Raw genomic sequence first — 17329 nt, 5'->3', positions numbered from 1 at the left:
AGAAGTGATAGAGAGCAGGAGCAGACAAAAACACTAAATAAAATAGACTAAAATACTGCTATATAAACCTATAAATGCTAACTCCGAATTGGGATGCATGTTGCTGAATCTGTGATACAATGGTGACCCCTGCTGATAGAAAGAAGGTATTGTAACTTGCACCAGCAGTCGCTGCCAGGTTGATCAGGAGACGCCTGAGGCTGAAAGATTTGTGTGAAGTCAAAGTCCTTTGATCTTGATAGAAATAAATATGGCTGAGGCAGATTATCAATTTAATAAATAATAATAGTACAAAAATAAGCTCATTGGATTTACTCTTTAAAAAGGATTTGACAACCCATAGCTAAGTGTATGAAATATATAAAATAATAGAATGAATAAAAAAAATAGTTCAGGCAAGTTTAAGGTTTTCCCATTAAACGGCGTCTTTGGCTCGAGGTCAAATAACAGCGAGTCCTCTTGGTGCAGTGTGAAAGCACCCTTAGTAGCAGACACGCACTTTGTTTAGGTATCAAGAAATGTATCAGCTTATAGGAAATGTGGCTCTTGAATAAATGCAATATTAATATTTGCTTATGCATCTGAAAATGACCCATTTCAGATGCATAAGCAAAGACGGTCTTTATTTGACTGAATGACGAGTTGATTGTGTCCGGGAATGTCACGCGCGCTGAAACATGGTTCGATGGTTGAATAAGTACAAGTATATGTTCCAGGCATACTTGTACTATGTTTTTTTTATATATCGGCTGTATTCAAATTCAAATTACGCAAGAAAACACACAAAAAAAACCCGTCATGAACTATTAGAAGAATGAAGTGAACTGCTGTGACAGAAAGCAGAATCTTAAATTCATCGCAGCCGTCAGAAGCATTAAATGATGCTAAATCATCACCTAAAGCACATGTCTCAAACTCAAGGCCCGGGGGCCAAATGTGGCCATCCAAGTCATTTTTTGTGGCCCGTGAGAGCTGTGTGCAGACATTTGTTCTTGTAAAATGCTACATCTGTCACATATGTTCTTAACAGCCCACATTTGCTGGTTGAACTGCAGTTCTGCCCCTCTCAACTGTGACAAAAGACTCGGCTACATATGGAGCTGTCCAGTGCTGAACCTGAAGTTGAACTTCAGCACTGAACAGCTCCATAGGTAGTCGGCTATATATGGGGCTCAGGATCAGCACTGGACAGCTCCATAGCTAGTCGGCTATATATGGCGCTGTCCAGTGCTGATCCTGAAAGTGACGTCTTTTCCGCGGCATTGACCCGGGGAATGTTCTTTATCTTTCCCACTTTGGTTGGTTTTTGTGGTTTACGCATGTCCATGACAAGACAAGGTGGTGGCTTTTTTGGTTTTGCTTTGATTTTGTATCGATTATCTTTGTTCCTGCATCATGATTGCATTTGTATGGAACTTTTCCACATTATTAGATGTGTTAATTTATTCCCATCGCAAACTTTGGTTCATACTTGTGATTTTTCTCATTTACAGTATGGCTTTATGTCTAACAATTTTTAAGTTACAACCTTTTCAAAAAGTGATATAAAACTGAATATTTTATTGCAATTACTGTGGCGGCTAACGAGTTAAATAAAAAAAATAGTTATTTAACAGCATGTTAAGGAGTACTTACATTTATTTTACATTAAATTACATTACATTTAGTTACATTTTTTACTGTGTTACGGTTTACATTTGGCCTTTGGAGGGCAAACATAATCCTAATGTGGCCCTTGGAGAAAATTAGTTTGACACCACTGACCTAAATGATGCTCGACAAAGCTGCCTTCTGGCTCTCAAAATCAGAAATGTTGAGAGACTTTCAACAAAAGAGGGTTTTATAACCTCAGACACCATTCTCGTAAATAAAATGTTTAAAAGTTTCCAGCAACAGCTGCATGCCTCGGAGGGTACGAACAGGCGGGCTGGAACGGGTGGAGGAAAGTATCAGGTAGCTTCCACCTTAATATCCACCTCAATTATCAGGACGAACGGATGTTTAATACAGTGAAACGTTACATAACCCAACAGTTGATGTGTCTTAGATCAGAGCTGATTCTCCAAAATATCAGACCCTGGCTGCTTCAAACCAGAAGATTACTGCAATTTATAACCGTACAGATTTTTTGAAGATTTGCTCGAGACATAAGCAATAAGCAGCAGTTAGCTCTGAATTCACTGTGGTTTTAAAGAACTAACCGGCTTTGAGAGGATCAACAGTGTGAATCTACCGGTGCCCATATGACATTCCCTGACTTCACATTTGAATGGAGCCTCCTGCTACGCTGTAGAGGAAAAATGAATTGCATTGTTATGAGCTGCAGTGACGCTTCCAAACCCACAGGAGAACAAATCTGTGCCGTTAAATCCGTTTTTCCACCCCGGAGGAAATCTTTATACACACACACACAATAAGCCCACAGCAGTGCTTTTAGGTGTGTGTGTGTGTGTGTGTGTGTGTGTGTGTGTGTGTGTCCAAAACGGAGCAGATCCAATTTTCTGGCTGAGGATCTCTTTCTGTTAGCTTCTTCTTTCGTGTAGGAATCGGCTTTAGTCTGAGCCAACACTTTCACTGCTTTCATTTGAGAAATTAAATTTCCATGTCTGTTTTTAAAACTTGGATATTGTGTGTCAGGCAAATGTAACGGGTGTGTGTCTGTACACAAAGCACAACTTTGCCCACCCGTAGGCTTGTTGTGTGCCCCTGCCATGTTGAATAGGAAAGTGACTGACTGGACATTTATCTAGAGGATTTACATACCAGACTTTGTTATAACTAGTGTGTTACAAGTGTATTACTGCCACCTTTTGATGGAAGTGTGTGATTTTTGGAACTGCCCCCGTATCTGACCTGGCATTTAGCATCCTAAAAGATGATAAAATCCTAATGCATGCAGACACACACACACACACACACATTATTTCACCAGACCAGGATATGAACCATAGTCTGCTCTCTCTCTCTCTCTCTCTCTCTCTCTGCTCATCTCCCAATCAGCCTCCACTTTTCATGTACTATGTTCAGCCGTCTGTTCCTTGCCAAATTGTTAGCATGTATCCTTCCCTTCCAACATTCCTCTTCATAGGTATCATGTATTGACCCCCCCCCCCCCCCCCACCACCACCACCACCACCACCACCACCAGCTTGTCCATGCTCCCTTCATCCTCTCACCAAACAGTTTTATGAGGATGACCTCTAAATGCCGCATCATGGAAGAAGCAGCACGATTCCTGCTGTGATAAGAGCACTCAGATGATCACTATTTGTTCTGTTCCACATATGTTTCTATGGCACAGTATTACAGAACGGCGGGACAATGATTGTGTACCCTTATATGTATTTGTGATGGTTGAATAAGTTCATATAAGGACTGCTCAGCATGGTGGAGAAAAAGAAAACAGCTTATCGACTCACTGGGTCATCAGATTTATTGTCTTGTAGCAAAAAAAAAAAGAAACTCCGTTATAAATCCTGAGGTGAGATTTAAAGTACAGAACTTAAAAAGGTCTTCCGAAGTTTCTGCATGAGGTCACTCCTCCTGCAGGCCAGACCTGATTAGATAAGTAGAGAATGAGTGGCAGGGGTTGAGTGGAAATGGGCTGCAATCACAGCATTGCCTGTAGCTGCCTGCTGCCTGCTGCTGGGACTTCATGTTCATGTTGCTCCACACTTCTAACAAACAACTGGCATGTTTTTGAAATCAATCTCCCAATTAGCATCAGAGTTGGTGTTTGATTTATTTCCGACATTCCAAAAAATGTACCATATGCAGCACTTGATAGTAAAAACCTAACTATAACATAACGTTGTCCTCCAAATATTATTTTAGGACCATATAACAGCTATTAATAGAGCCTGAGTTATTGAATGAGACCTGTTCAGATGCTCTTAAAGCAGTGGTTGTAGTCTTGATCCCATTAAATGCCTGTAGGGAAGCAAGTAAAAGGTTTACATTTGATTGTAGTGAAATAAGTGTCAGAACAAAACCATCAGTTGGTGTTTGCGTTCCGCTCATGAATTTAACATGCACTGCCCCTCCAATTAGAATTTGTTAGAAGGATTTGAAAATATTTCCCAGAAGTATATTGTAATAGATACTTATGTGCTACAATATGCTGCAGGTGTGGCAAGTCTGCATTATTTTGATAATTGGAATCATTTAGCGAGTTGCGTTTAGCTTTAGTTGAGCTCAATTTCATCAAAAATAAAAAGACCTATCACACCTAAAGTCAGCACAAGTACAGCGCAATTGGAGTCAATGTAATTAGGTTAAACTTTATTACGCCAGACGATTGCCGTAATTACTCCGTGGAGCCGCAGAGTCTCTGGGGAGATTGTGATCAGGGGTAGATGCTGGTGATGGTGGCTGATGGAATAACTGGCTCGTGTTTGACAGTGGACGGTTTGCAGACAACACATTAGAACTCGAGGTACACAGAGAATCATTTTATTTTTTTTAAATAGAGCCGTAATATGATCGGGTAATGTTGTGGGCATGTCCCTCTGATACTGCACACACATTATGCCATTTAGATCAGACACTTCTAGTGCATCACTGCTAAGCTGGCTTTTACTGATCACTGGCAGAGTAGCACTAAGATAACTGGCTTTACTGTGTATTAATTACTACTGAATACACTAAGTGGAGTTCTTATTACTGTGCTTAACCCAAGAGGCCTAATTCTTTCTGTTCCCCAACAATTAACACGCCACTGTTAAATGTTCATGAGGTGGATCAATTAAACCATTAGATAAACACACATCATTTTGTATAATTACATAATATTTGACATCGTGTTAGTCTAACAACGCCAGTGCGTTCCTGTGACATCATTAACACGGTCTTAATTATACCCAGAATTCAGCTGAAAATAAGTGTCAGACAGGAAATACAACCAGAGATCAATAGGCATCGGTTTACACTGCATTATCATGTTTGATCTTCCAGATTATGTAACTATAACTATGCAAAAGTGAATAATATAAACATTCTGACTCTTTCCTTTTAACCGCTTGTACATGTATATCATACAGAAGATGATATACATGATGCTGAATTTAAAGATGGCATCCCATCCTATCTACAAATCTGTTCACATGTTTTCACTGCTCTTTACACAACAAAGAATTAACAGCCCACCTCCATTTCTGATGAATGATAATCACACATTGTAAACGAAAGCACAGGGATTAAGATTAGGTTGTCATTAACACAAAAGTCTGATTATTTTTTTTATTTTTTGAAGACTAAAGTTTATTCTGATCTCTGATTAGCTTTTTCTCACAACTAAGTGTAATCTCAGAACTCTGATGCTATTTTCACAGACGAAGTCAAATTTCTGAGATTAAAGTCTGAGAATGAAGTGAGACTTCTTTCCTTGTCATAGGGCGGCAGAAGGGCAACTTCTAAATGTATTTTAGAAGTTAGAAATCTATGGGTGCATACAACTTTGCTAAAAACATTCAAAATTCAATACAAATTCTCAATGTTTTCCGTTTTTTTTAAATGCCATGTGTCATCGTCACAGAACTGCATGGCGGATAAATAAACTACTTTTTTTAGAGCAATGAAAATGAAGGCCTGTGATCCACCATAAAGACATTCCATCAGGAAAAGGAGATTTATCACACCGTTCTTTGTTTAGTTATCTTTGGGTATCTTTAGGTATCTTTCTTTAGTTTTGTGTTGACGTTTTTCATATGGAGCCGTAACACAAGGCCAAAGACCCAATGCTTATTTTTGAACAGCCCCCAGCAGCACATGCTGTTTGATTGCTGTGCTTAGGTTAAATGCTCCGGTGGCATTTTGACACCGACCACAGCAGTATCCTTTCAAAATGACAGACACTGGAGCTAATGGGTCGTGTTGCCTGTCTCTTTGCTGTTGATTTATGTTGCATGTGATTTAGTCCGCAAGGTCGTTCTCTTAATGTGCAAGTGCCTCAAGCGTGGCGCACTGTCGCATGGATGGAAATAAATGGATCCAAGGTTGGTACAGAGAGCAGAACACATTTCCTGCATACCTCTCTCACTCTGCACGGCCTATGTCTTCTCCCTCCCACTTGGTGCTGCAGAGAGAGAGTGCCTCACCATTAGTGGACTACTCTCTCTCCCCCCTCTCTCGCTTCCCCATCCCTCTCTTCCTCCCCATGCCTCTGGCACTCACGTTCAGTCAAAGGGATTCTCCGTCACCAGCTCACATCACCATTTCACTGCTCTTCTCTTGTTTTGTTTGCTCGGCGACCTTTTTTTTTTGCAGCTGACATCCAATGTTTGGATGCTGCCAGTATCCACAGAGAGTAGCGAGAATGGAAGAGACATGTTAAGGCTGCTATCAGTGGGCTTTTCTCCTCAAATTAGGTTATTTTCCCTTTGAGATCAACATTGGAGTGATGTTTATTGTAGGGGATGACTCGTTGAGGGGTTTTTCCCCCCTTTGAAACATCTGCATTCATATTTTCTTTTTCTTTTTTTGTTACACGCGCATGTTTCATCTTTCAGATACGCTGTACAGTCTGTTGGAAAACAGAAATTTTTGCAGCAAGTGCAAAGTTTGGAGGAGTAAAAATGATCTGAAGCATGACTGATGGAATTATAGCTGAGTGTTGAACCCTTCTGCTCAGGGAGACAGTCCAGGTAAGATTGTACAAATTCACTTGAATGCATAGATTTGTAATTGTTCCTATATAGATGTGTACATATATAAGCGTCGTATCTGGTCTGTAAAGCCAGACTTCATCTCTGTCACTGGCGTTGTAATGGCATCCTGCATGTTAGAAAGTTCTCAAATATTTGAATCCAACAGTTTTGCAATTGTCTGGACCAAACGAGTGCTGGGAAAAAATAATGTTCTCTGTTTTCAACGTATTCCATTATATCTGACAGGTTTGGCTCTTCTTTCAATGTGCTGGGTGCAAAAACTTGCATCATTTTTCCTATCGCAATAATGAGACCTGTCGTCGTCAACCCTCTGAAATAAGGCTATCCGAAATAACAGAAGTCTCTGACATTTAACATGGAGCATATTTCCCATAGAAATTATTTCACTGTCGTTTTTACTAATTTTATTAATGGTATATAATTAACATTCATTCATTTTCTCGCAGTTTCCGCTTTGTGGGTCACTGTAATTAACATTTAAACAATTTTTATTTTATTCATGGCTGCTTCCTTTAAATGAGTTCATGCCATGTCTGTTTGCATCTCACTACATTTGATCAAGTAAAATTTGTAGGAGTTTTAATATTTTATGCTATTTAGCATTTACATCTGTATTTTTTGTACTACATTCACTTTACAGATTTTTATATATATATATATATATATATATATATATAAATTAACATTATAAATCAATAAATGATGCTGTATTAGTATAGGTTAACTAGCTGATAACTTTTTTCTGAATATGTTTTAATATTGTTACCCAGTACTTCTCGCAACACTGGGAACTGTGAACTTAACTATTTAAAAACTAACTTTTCAAGCACCTCACTTCATCATTTTTATTTTTTATTTTTTTACGTGTCTACAGGCATACATACATACTTTATGGCTTACTGATGCAAACACATTTGGTTGAATGGATTAAAGCTCACATCTCTGAGCTGCTTTTAAAGGCTTAACTGAAACGGAGGAAATTCGTTTTCCTCAGAAGTGCTGCATCTGAAAGATGTGCACATCGTACGAGATGGAGCCTGAAAAGAAGCTTTGCATTAACACAAAGCTCATTAAATCATCCCATAATTAATTCCTCTGATGTCACAAATGCAGATTATGAATCAAATCAAATGGGCTAATATGATTTCTCTGATTAATAGTAGGGTCCACTTTAAATGTCCAAGGATCAGTCCAAGATTGAAGACGAGGCTTGATTATCACCCTTGTTCTCTTTTCCAGATATGACCACAGTATCCATGGAGCCTGTTGGGGCCCTCGTGGAGAGAGGGGCCAATGCTACCGACGCACCTCTGAGCACACACCAGGACATGGCTGCCACCTTCACCATAGGCACCATCCTCTCTATCATGTGCCTTGTTGGAGTCACTGGGAATATCTACACTCTAGTCGTGATGTGCCAGTCCATGCGGACCGCAGCCTCCATGTACATCTACATCATAAACCTAGCGTTGGCCGATCTGCTCTATCTTCTCACCATACCCTTTGTCGTCTGCACACACTTCCTGAAGGGATGGTACTTTGGGGACGTAGGGTGCCGGGTCCTGATCAGCATGGACTTTCTGACCATGCATGCAAGCATCTTCACGCTGACGATCATGAGCACAGAGCGCTACTTTGCTGTACTCAAACCGCTGGACACAGTGAAGCGCTCCAAGAGTTACCGGAAGGCCATTGCTCTGCTGGTTTGGGCTGCGTCCCTCATCCTCACTCTACCGATGATTGTGAGCATTCAGCTCATGACAGTGGGCAACAAGGCTATGTGTCTGCCCACCTTGTCACCGCTCTCCTACAAAATTTACATCTCCTTCCTATTTTGCACTAGCATCGTTGCCCCGGGACTAATCATCGGTTATCTCTACATCCAGCTTGCACGCACGTATTGGATTTCACAGACAGAGACCTTCAAACAGACCAAGAAACTTCCCAATCAGAAGGTCAGTGTCTTGGAAGCATGTCCAGTCAATATCTGTGGTTATTGTCACAAAGGGACAAGGCAATGCCAGAACTGTCCTTCAAATAAGATATATACTGTCTATGACTTTGTTTGACATGAATGCACTCCTACCTGTTGCTTTATTATTCATTAATACTTCATCGTTGCTTTTGTTTTGAAGGTGCTGTACCTGATCTTCACCATTGTGCTTCTCTTCTGGGCATGCTTCCTGCCCTTCTGGATCTGGCAGCTGCTTGGTCAGTTCCATCCCTCGCTGCCCCTGTCCATTAAAGCCAAACGCAACATCAACTACCTGACCACGTGTCTGACGTATTCCAACAGCTGCATAAACCCCTTCCTGTATACGCTGCTCACCAAGAACTACAAGGAGTACATGAGGAAGCATAAGCGATCTTGGAGGGCTGGCAGCTACTTCAACAGGAGGAATCGCTTCCAGCGCTCGCCACGGCGGTCGCCGTCCTCCAGCAGTCAGCAGTTCACTGAGAGCTTTATGCTCTCTCACACGGCTTCCCTAAGAGCTCATAACAGCAGTTTGTAAGGTAGGAACCCGTTTTCCAATCACTAAATTGAAGCCCAGGGCCTTATCTAAACACAGTTTGGTGCTGCACCAATTTCCATCTCTTTTTCCCACCTTTCCAGTGACGCATTAACAGACTGAGAACCAGTGGATGCAGCTTCGTTTACGTTTTCAGTCAGAGAAAAGTCTGTTTCTGACAGATGATGTGATTTCAGATGGTTTTGGTTTAAGGGCCTCTACAAACATGTCAGTTTAAGAATAATGCACTCTGGTACGCAGCGCGAGAACGTTTGTGTGGGATGACTTGTTCCCGTTGATGTTTTTGATGGAATTTGGTGAGCTGGTAGGGCATGTTAAGCAACACTAAATACTTCATGGCTCTGGAATTTCAGGACAGAAAAGCTTATTGAGGGATGAAAAGCCTGAATAAATCATTCTTCATATATAGTTACAAGTACATGAGTTTAGGTAAAATAAAAAAAAATGGTTACCATGTTTCAGCAAAGTTCAAACATCTTAATTCATTCATTCATTTTCCCTCCGCTCTGCGGATCACGGGAGTTGCTGGAGCCTATCCCAGCTTGCTATGAGCAGAGGCGGGGTACACCTCGGATGCGTTAATTCCAAAATGTAAAAAATATAATTCATTTAAAAATGTTATTTTCATGCCCAAGTTGTTCTTTTTGTTAGAAATGTATATAAATGTTAGCTTTTTCTGTCAAACATAAAAGCTCAAACATGGATCTTCCTAACTAATGGTAAACATGCAAAATAACAGTAACCAATGCAGTTTCTGCTTACACATTGGCCAACTTGACAAAATATTTTTGTGGTTCAGTTTCATCTATTTTTTATATGTTGCTGCAAATTTCTTTTATTTTAAAGCAACTTCATCACTGAAAAATTACTCATCTATCAATATTGATTTGATGTGCCTTAAGGGCCCCATGTCTTTGTTTCCTGTATATTTTAAAGTAGGAATTTTTGACAGATTCCGCTTTATTTAATTTTTAACCGCCACAGTGTCAGGAATTCACTGACAGGTGGCCCAGTTCCTGGAATAAATAACGCAGTTTGCACGACGCTCTCGTATATTCATCTTGTTTTAGTTGTCGGTTGCAAATGTTCCCTGCAGAGGAAGCCAAGGGAGTCAGAGGGTAAAGCGGATGGTGAGGGGAGAAGGAGGTAGGATGGAGCTGGGGTGGGACTGGGCCAGATGCTTTCACGTACACCATGCCATTAATTTGCCAATAGAAAGTTTAGTAGTACAGCTATAATTATGTAATGCAGTTGAAAATCAAGTGGACATTTAATACCCATCCGTGCTGTTCTTTTGAAGGTGATGACACACAGCATGTTAAATTAATTAGAAAATAATAGTAATAAATAACTCATCAATATGCATAATCCAGTCTAGACCTGCTCAACATTGGCTGCGTTTACATGGACAAATCTTTTTTAATCCGATCAGTTTGGATTAAAATAATGGTCGGATGCACTGTGTTCACAAATCCTAAAAATATTGATCTGATTAGGACTTGCGTGTTCATGCATCACATTTTCGATTGGAATAAATTATTTTGACATGCGCAATTGTACCAAATATACCGGGGATAGTAGAAGAAGAACCTGTAGCGACTTCCGTTGTAAACAAAACGTCGCTCCGCCCTTTCCTGCTTGAAACGTCAGCGTTATTTCTCGCATTTTTAACCGTTTTCTGTTGACGATTGCTTAATATTGGAAAATAGTGTGCACAAATACTTATCCATGGGCACTTGAATGTAATCAAAGCAATTTCAGAAAATCAGTTGTGGTGGAAATTAGTTTTTTGGAGAATCGGTGGGTTGTGATAATGGAATTAAACCTTTTGCTTTCAGTCCACTGGATAAAACTTATTTTAAACTTGCACTTTATTTGTTTTTATTTATTTATTTTTAGTGTATTTTGGTTCAATCATCCTGTAAAATTTCTGGCTAATATATTTTTGTACTAAATTTAAAGTGATCATCATTCTTTTCTTAATAAAAACAGGCTAAGCACGCCATGTAGAAGTGGGTAAACGTTGTATCCTGGCAGGCAGCATGACATGTTTATTGTAATGTAAGTGAAAACAGGAAATGGTAGACACTGTCAGCAGTGACCTGGGAAAACATTTACCACATAGCCGCATTTTATAGGGTTGTGGTTTAATAGTTGCTGTAGTTTCCCCTTAGTCTACAGGAGGAATCTTTCCACACCAAGGCCGAAGGTTGCTATAAAATGTTTTTGTTCCCCCAGGAATGAAGCTGGAATATGATGGGATGAAGATATTTGTTGGTCTGATTTGGTACTGACTTTTTCCATTTGTACTGTGGTATCAGTTATCAAAATAAGTATCGGTAAAAAAACGCATTATGACCTATTTAACGTGGCCCACAGAACAACACAGTACATACACATTTCTGTGAGATAGAAAGCTACTGCTGTGTTGTCTATGAAGGCACAAAGCAAAGTAATTTATGTGATGTTTTCGTTGTCATTGTGACTTGTGAGGCCCCCCCCCCCCCCACCACCACCACCACCAGATCAATGGCAGAGATTTGTCAGGAAACAATGCAGCAAATAGAATGAAAAAGACTTGAGTTTTGCATTGCTTTTTTTGCCTTTTCTTTGTCAGTAGGCCCTGAATGGAAAAGGTGACTAACTGGCACAAACACAATGCTTTTGTGGGAATAAATGGCAATTATGCTACAAGTAACACTCCTCTGGAGACTGTGAGCTATTAGAAGAGGAAAGAGAGGAAAGAAAAGCCAACACAAGCATTCAATAAAAGCATTCAATAAAAAATGAGGCAGAAACGGCTCCAGCACACTTTTTATGTTTAAATTTATACCGAATTAAAAGTTTGTTAGTTGGTCAACCAAGCCGAAATGGACTGAACCGTGAAGAGTTTATTTTGACATTCACAGATTTCCGGATTGATCCTATAGCAACAACGTTTAATGTAACAAGTTATATCTGGACTCTCTAGCAGTCATTGAGAACTGAAGACCAAAGAAGCCTCTTGGAAGAGAGATGAGACAGACTTCCAGTGGAACTTGAACTTGAAGTCCAATTGGTTCTTCGTTTCTGTTGTCGTCATGCAATAAGGCCTGCAGGCTTCGAAATGTCATTACCTCCGGCAAGGAGGTTGTTTTTGCCGGCGCTTGTCTGTCTGCTAGCAACATAACTAAAAACGTTACGCATCTTGATGACATTTTCAGGAAATACGCCGCCAATTCGTTTCATCTCAAAGCTTGCAACACAATATCACTGGGCTTTCTGGTGCATCAGTGGTTCTGAATTCAAGCAACTAACTTGAGATCTGCTGTCGATCATGAGTGTGTATTGAGATCCTTGCTTTCATAAAAGCATTGTTACCTCTGTATTAATGCCTTGCTTGACTAAAGTGGAAGTATTGTAGGATAAATGCCTTTCGTAGTGAAATGATCCCCGTCTTCATGCATTTACATTAATTGCTGTGGATGTTTAACTTTGAGCTTGATTTCTGCTGTAGGGAGGGATAGCCTTCCATAGGGATGCAGGGGCAAACTGGTATCAATCAGATAAGGCTGATGTCTAAGCCTGTTTTACTCAGGCCACACTGAACCTTAATGGAAAAATTAACTGAAGTGTGACAGCATGAGTGCAGTGTAGTGTAATACAGGAAAGCAAACAACCCAGCTGATAGCAAACCATTTCTTTAACACGGTCAGCCCTGGTTCTGGTGTCGGTGTGAAACTTCTGGACTAGGACTGAAGTACAAAGAAGGAACACCGAGTCCGGGCAGAGGAGTGAGTGCGTCACACAGAAAGATGAGAGCAGATGAGCTCTTATTTTCCATTTGTTCTGCTGTCATGAAAAGGAATGATGTGAAGTAATGGAGGCAGAAAATGGATTCTAGAAGGAATTTGGATTCAGGCAGGAACAGAAAGGAGGTTCTATGCATCAATGAGACGGTTGAGGGACGATTAATAATGCAGACTAAAGTTGTTTAAGAGTTACTGATATGTGCTATTGTAACTGGCCCAGGGCAGCTCTCTGAGTTTTCATTCCTCAAAGTTTCAGGCATCTGCAAACAATTTGGCATCTCCCTCCGGGAGATGAGACTATCAAAACACTAAATCTACGCAAGACATTAAAAATCACATTTATATCTATAAATCTACTGTATTCAAACTCTGCAGCTGGTGTTCATTGATGTCTTTTGCTGCCGCCATTTCTTTAAGTGATTTTGTTCCCTTAAGACGATGGAAATGGCTGCAGTTCACTGACAAAGAGGACTGTGGCATTTTTCAAAGCACACACACGCAAAAAAAGTGCACTTTCTTCCAGCTTTTCTCACCTCTACAGAGGAGCTGCAACACAACCCATGAGGATTCTCCCTGCAGTGCAGTAAATCAATGTGAATTATTGCCATAATGGGGGGGAAATGGGACATAAGACACATCAATTGTTCAGGTGCATCCTGAGATGCACCATTAAAGTATGGTTACAGAATACAAATCCACAGTATTTTTCTCACCAGAAGAAAGTCAATCACATCCACTATTGTATTGAAGTCTGAAGCTGGAGCTCGTCAGAGGATGACCATAACATTAAAGGAACTAGAAATTATTTTTACCGGTACTTAAAATACATCAGCAGACAGTATCTGGGATTGACTTGCTGGTAAATTATCGAAGTCTTTTTGGTGTTTGTCCCATTGGAAATGAGAAAATTGTGGTTAAAAAAGACGACATCAACATTGTCCCCTTCAGCAGTTTGTGTGCATAGCTCTAACTGCATGAGTGGATGAGGCTGTCGGTGCTGCGAGCCTAAGATAAGACCCAGTCGGTGTGTAATGTGCTGAACTTGGAGGGTTAAGGCGGGTCTGCACTCCTGCCAGATGGGGAGTGACAATGAAGCGAGAGCTGGAACAGCCAGAGAGCCAGCAGCATCAACACACAAGCCATCATAGGGCCTCAAACTGGACCAGAAACACCGACCTTGTCCCAGATCACGCCCCACGGCAGCCACATCCACAGACACGTGGAGCATTCGATGTCCTGTAATGATCATTTTCCCTGCAAAGGTAGGATCCTCGTCCATAAATGAATTGGAAACCATCCGGGTCTGGTGTGGCTGATTCACACAATAACAAATCTGATAACCACAATAATAATATTTATCCCAGCACACCATTAGATATTTAGATGCGCCGCTGCTAATGTGTTTCACTTTCCATCCAAAGATACTGATCCCTGGTAGCTAAATGCTTCTTACAAAGCTCTTAATGACAATATAAAAATGTAACCTGTTGCAAAACATTGATTGTGATCTTTCTTTTTAACAATTCGGGGCTCATGGCCTTGCACAAGGACACTTCGACATGTGGACAGTCAGCTGGGGATTTGATCTGTTGACCTGTCGGTCTGAGCCACAGCCGCCCCAAAGAGCATTTACAACCGCAGTATTAATAGCCTGTCCTGTGTCTCCCTCATACAGATATGACTGAGCTGTGCTTGCTGAGGAAGAGAAAGAAAGGACCGGAGCACCCTGCTGGAGATGACCCGATCAGCAGGAAACCAAAAAAAAGCCTAATCGCCTCATCGCTGATGAGATGAGAGATTGAAGCCTCTTTTATTTGTGGACACAAAAGCATAGCACGAGGAGCTGGTCGCCGTCATTTGGGACTGCAAAGTTGACACTGACGTCTGTATTTATCTCTCCGACAGCATCCTGTGACACAAAGACTGTGATCAGTGTCAAACGCTGGATCTTCCCTTGTGTGTATGATTTTTATGTGAAAAATAATCCAGCCTTGACGTCCTAGTTTCTCTCATTGCTTTGTGATGGACAGATCGTTGATGACAGCAGAGTAATATAGTTGATTCACAGGCGAGTTATCTGTAATATTACGGTAGCATCAGTGGCAAAAAAGAAATATTGTTTCAAGTGTAGTCAAGCTGAAGTAAAATGTTTAAATGTGATCATGTAAATGTTGATGAAAATATGCATGGAAGAGACTGAGCAGCACTAAACTCCCTAAACCTTCCGGACATTAGGAAAGGTTCTTCTCCAACATTCAGGAGTTTAGTGAGTCAGCAGTATTGCATTAAATGGTTTTTGCTGGGGTTTTTTTTAAAGTTTCACTTTCTTATTCACTTTGAAAAGATTGAAGTCAAGTGCCAAGCAGGGTAAAAATATTTAACTTAAATCTAATATTCAAGATATAATACTGCATATACCCATAAATATATTGTTGCCAATGTATTTCACCTGGTGTCTTTCAGCTAGTTATAAATATTTCAAATCCTTTGCATGTCACTGTTGATATTTAACACTGCTTTGTGATGCTAACAATTATAACAATGCACGGAAAAGCCAGATCTTCTGTTTGGCGTGTGTTCCTCACATCTGATGCCCCTGAGCCAGTCTTGTCATCCCAGGTCAGCTGCTTATGTTCTGGCTTAAATTCTAACAGGAGAAAGGATGCAAAGAGCGTAAGCAGACGTGCGCTTAGGAGAACAAGGAGACAAGGTGCAAACTTGAAATCTTGTCAGATTTGGGAGAAATTGTATGCAGGAGCATGGAATTTACACAGATTTAGAACCAAATATTTTTTTTTAGATAGTAATAGTATTTTTTTCATAACCTACACATATGAGAAATGAGCTGTAGATATGCTAACATGCAAAACTATATAACTAAAAATTAAAAAGTAATGTATACTGGACATAGACAGAATTGCATGCCAACTTGCAAGCAAGACAATGTTGCTTTGTGTTCCCTTCCCTGGTCTGCAGGGTTCATGGAATAAAAGGAGAAGCTAATACCATTATGTCATCGACCTGGGCCCCTTATTGGCTTTTGAATAAGTATGCTAGAGTGAGTTCTGATTCTAAAGTCTATAAATCAAACACTTTGAGATTGCGTGAGGAGTTTGCATGTCTGCTGGGGTTCATCATCCCATCCCAGTCAATGGGCGAGAGGCGGGGTACACCCCGGACAAGCTGCCAGTCACAACAACAGCAGCGCTTACCCCTGCGCCACCGTGCTGCCCTTGATAGAAATTAGATTATAGTAATAAGCCAAGCATTGCCTTTTAGACTTTCATTCATGTAAAGTGGGGGGGGGGGGGGGCAAAGCCTCAGCAGAGCTCTACTGTCATAACAGTAATACCAGATCTAACTTAATGTTTGTTTAATACTTGTATTCGTAATCATATTATAAAATGCTGTCTTCATTCAGTAGGCAGGGAGGTATGTTCAATAATGAATTATTGTGACAACCTTTCATTATCAAAAGTCAATTACAGCGTTGAAAATGAGTGTTTACAGTGAAACAACTCGAGCTCCATTTCAGAGAGTAAAATAATCACCTCAGATCAGATATCACCAAATGGGCGAGACTGAAGTCATCAGTTACATCAGCTGCAATAATTAGTTTGGTTCCAGCAAGGAAGCTCGGTTACATGCCATGTATACAGATGTATAGTAAGTTACTTAACTCAAACATACTGTAAGTACTAATACCAGTTAATGAAAAAAACAATCTGATTTAATTAAACTGAAGCATGTTTAGGATGTTTCACCTTTGATTTTGAGGTATGTTCTTTATCCACACTAAACTCAGACCTCACTGCATTCTGACTGCACTTCAGCTAACATGGATTATAGGAGAAGATATTTAGCACATTTATAATGTAAGTAATGACGTAAATACATGTGAAATGTTTTCTATAAAGTCAAAAATCTAAAGATATGAGAAAAGTTCCAATGGCTACAGTGCAGTGCAGAACTGCGAGTCCCTCTGGTCTGCTGCTGGTCACTAACTTCTACAATCTTCTTGGAGCTTCAGGCCAAGCAGGGACTTCAGATCGTAGAGTCAGCTGCCCCAGTCACTGGGGCATCTATTCCGGATTCCCCCTGGACTCCTTCCCGGGGAGGTGTTCCATGCATGTCCCACTGGGAGGAGGCCTCAGGGAAGAGCAAGGAAACACTGGCAAGACTGTCTCTCGGTTGGCCCGGGAACGCCTTGAGATCCCCCCCCCCGGAAGGAGGTGGCTGCGGAGAGAGTCCCTGCTGAGACTGTTACCTCTTTGACCCAGCCCCGGATAAGTGGTGGAAGATGGATGGATGGAATCGCTGCCTTTATTATAGCCTAGATTCT

At 40.7% G+C, this 17329-nt stretch overlaps 1 protein-coding gene across 1 annotated transcript; it reads left to right on the top strand.

The window, feature by feature from the left end:
* The first annotated feature begins 7906 nt into the window (after positions 1 to 7906).
* Positions 7907 to 9178, top strand: LOC137913629 (urotensin-2 receptor-like). Its single transcript, XM_068757270.1, has 2 exons — positions 7907 to 8620; positions 8801 to 9178. Exons 1-2 carry the CDS (start codon positions 7907 to 7909, stop codon positions 9176 to 9178), a joined length of 1092 nt encoding a protein of 363 aa, XP_068613371.1.
* The last annotated feature ends 8151 nt before the right edge of the window (positions 9179 to 17329 follow it).

This window comes from Brachionichthys hirsutus, unplaced genomic scaffold (assembly GCF_040956055.1).
Source record: "Brachionichthys hirsutus isolate HB-005 unplaced genomic scaffold, CSIRO-AGI_Bhir_v1 contig_882, whole genome shotgun sequence".
Taxonomy (NCBI): domain Eukaryota; kingdom Metazoa; phylum Chordata; class Actinopteri; order Lophiiformes; family Brachionichthyidae; genus Brachionichthys; species Brachionichthys hirsutus.
The sequence above is the reverse complement of the archived record's forward strand: the minus strand, read 5'-3'. Positions and strand labels throughout refer to the sequence as shown.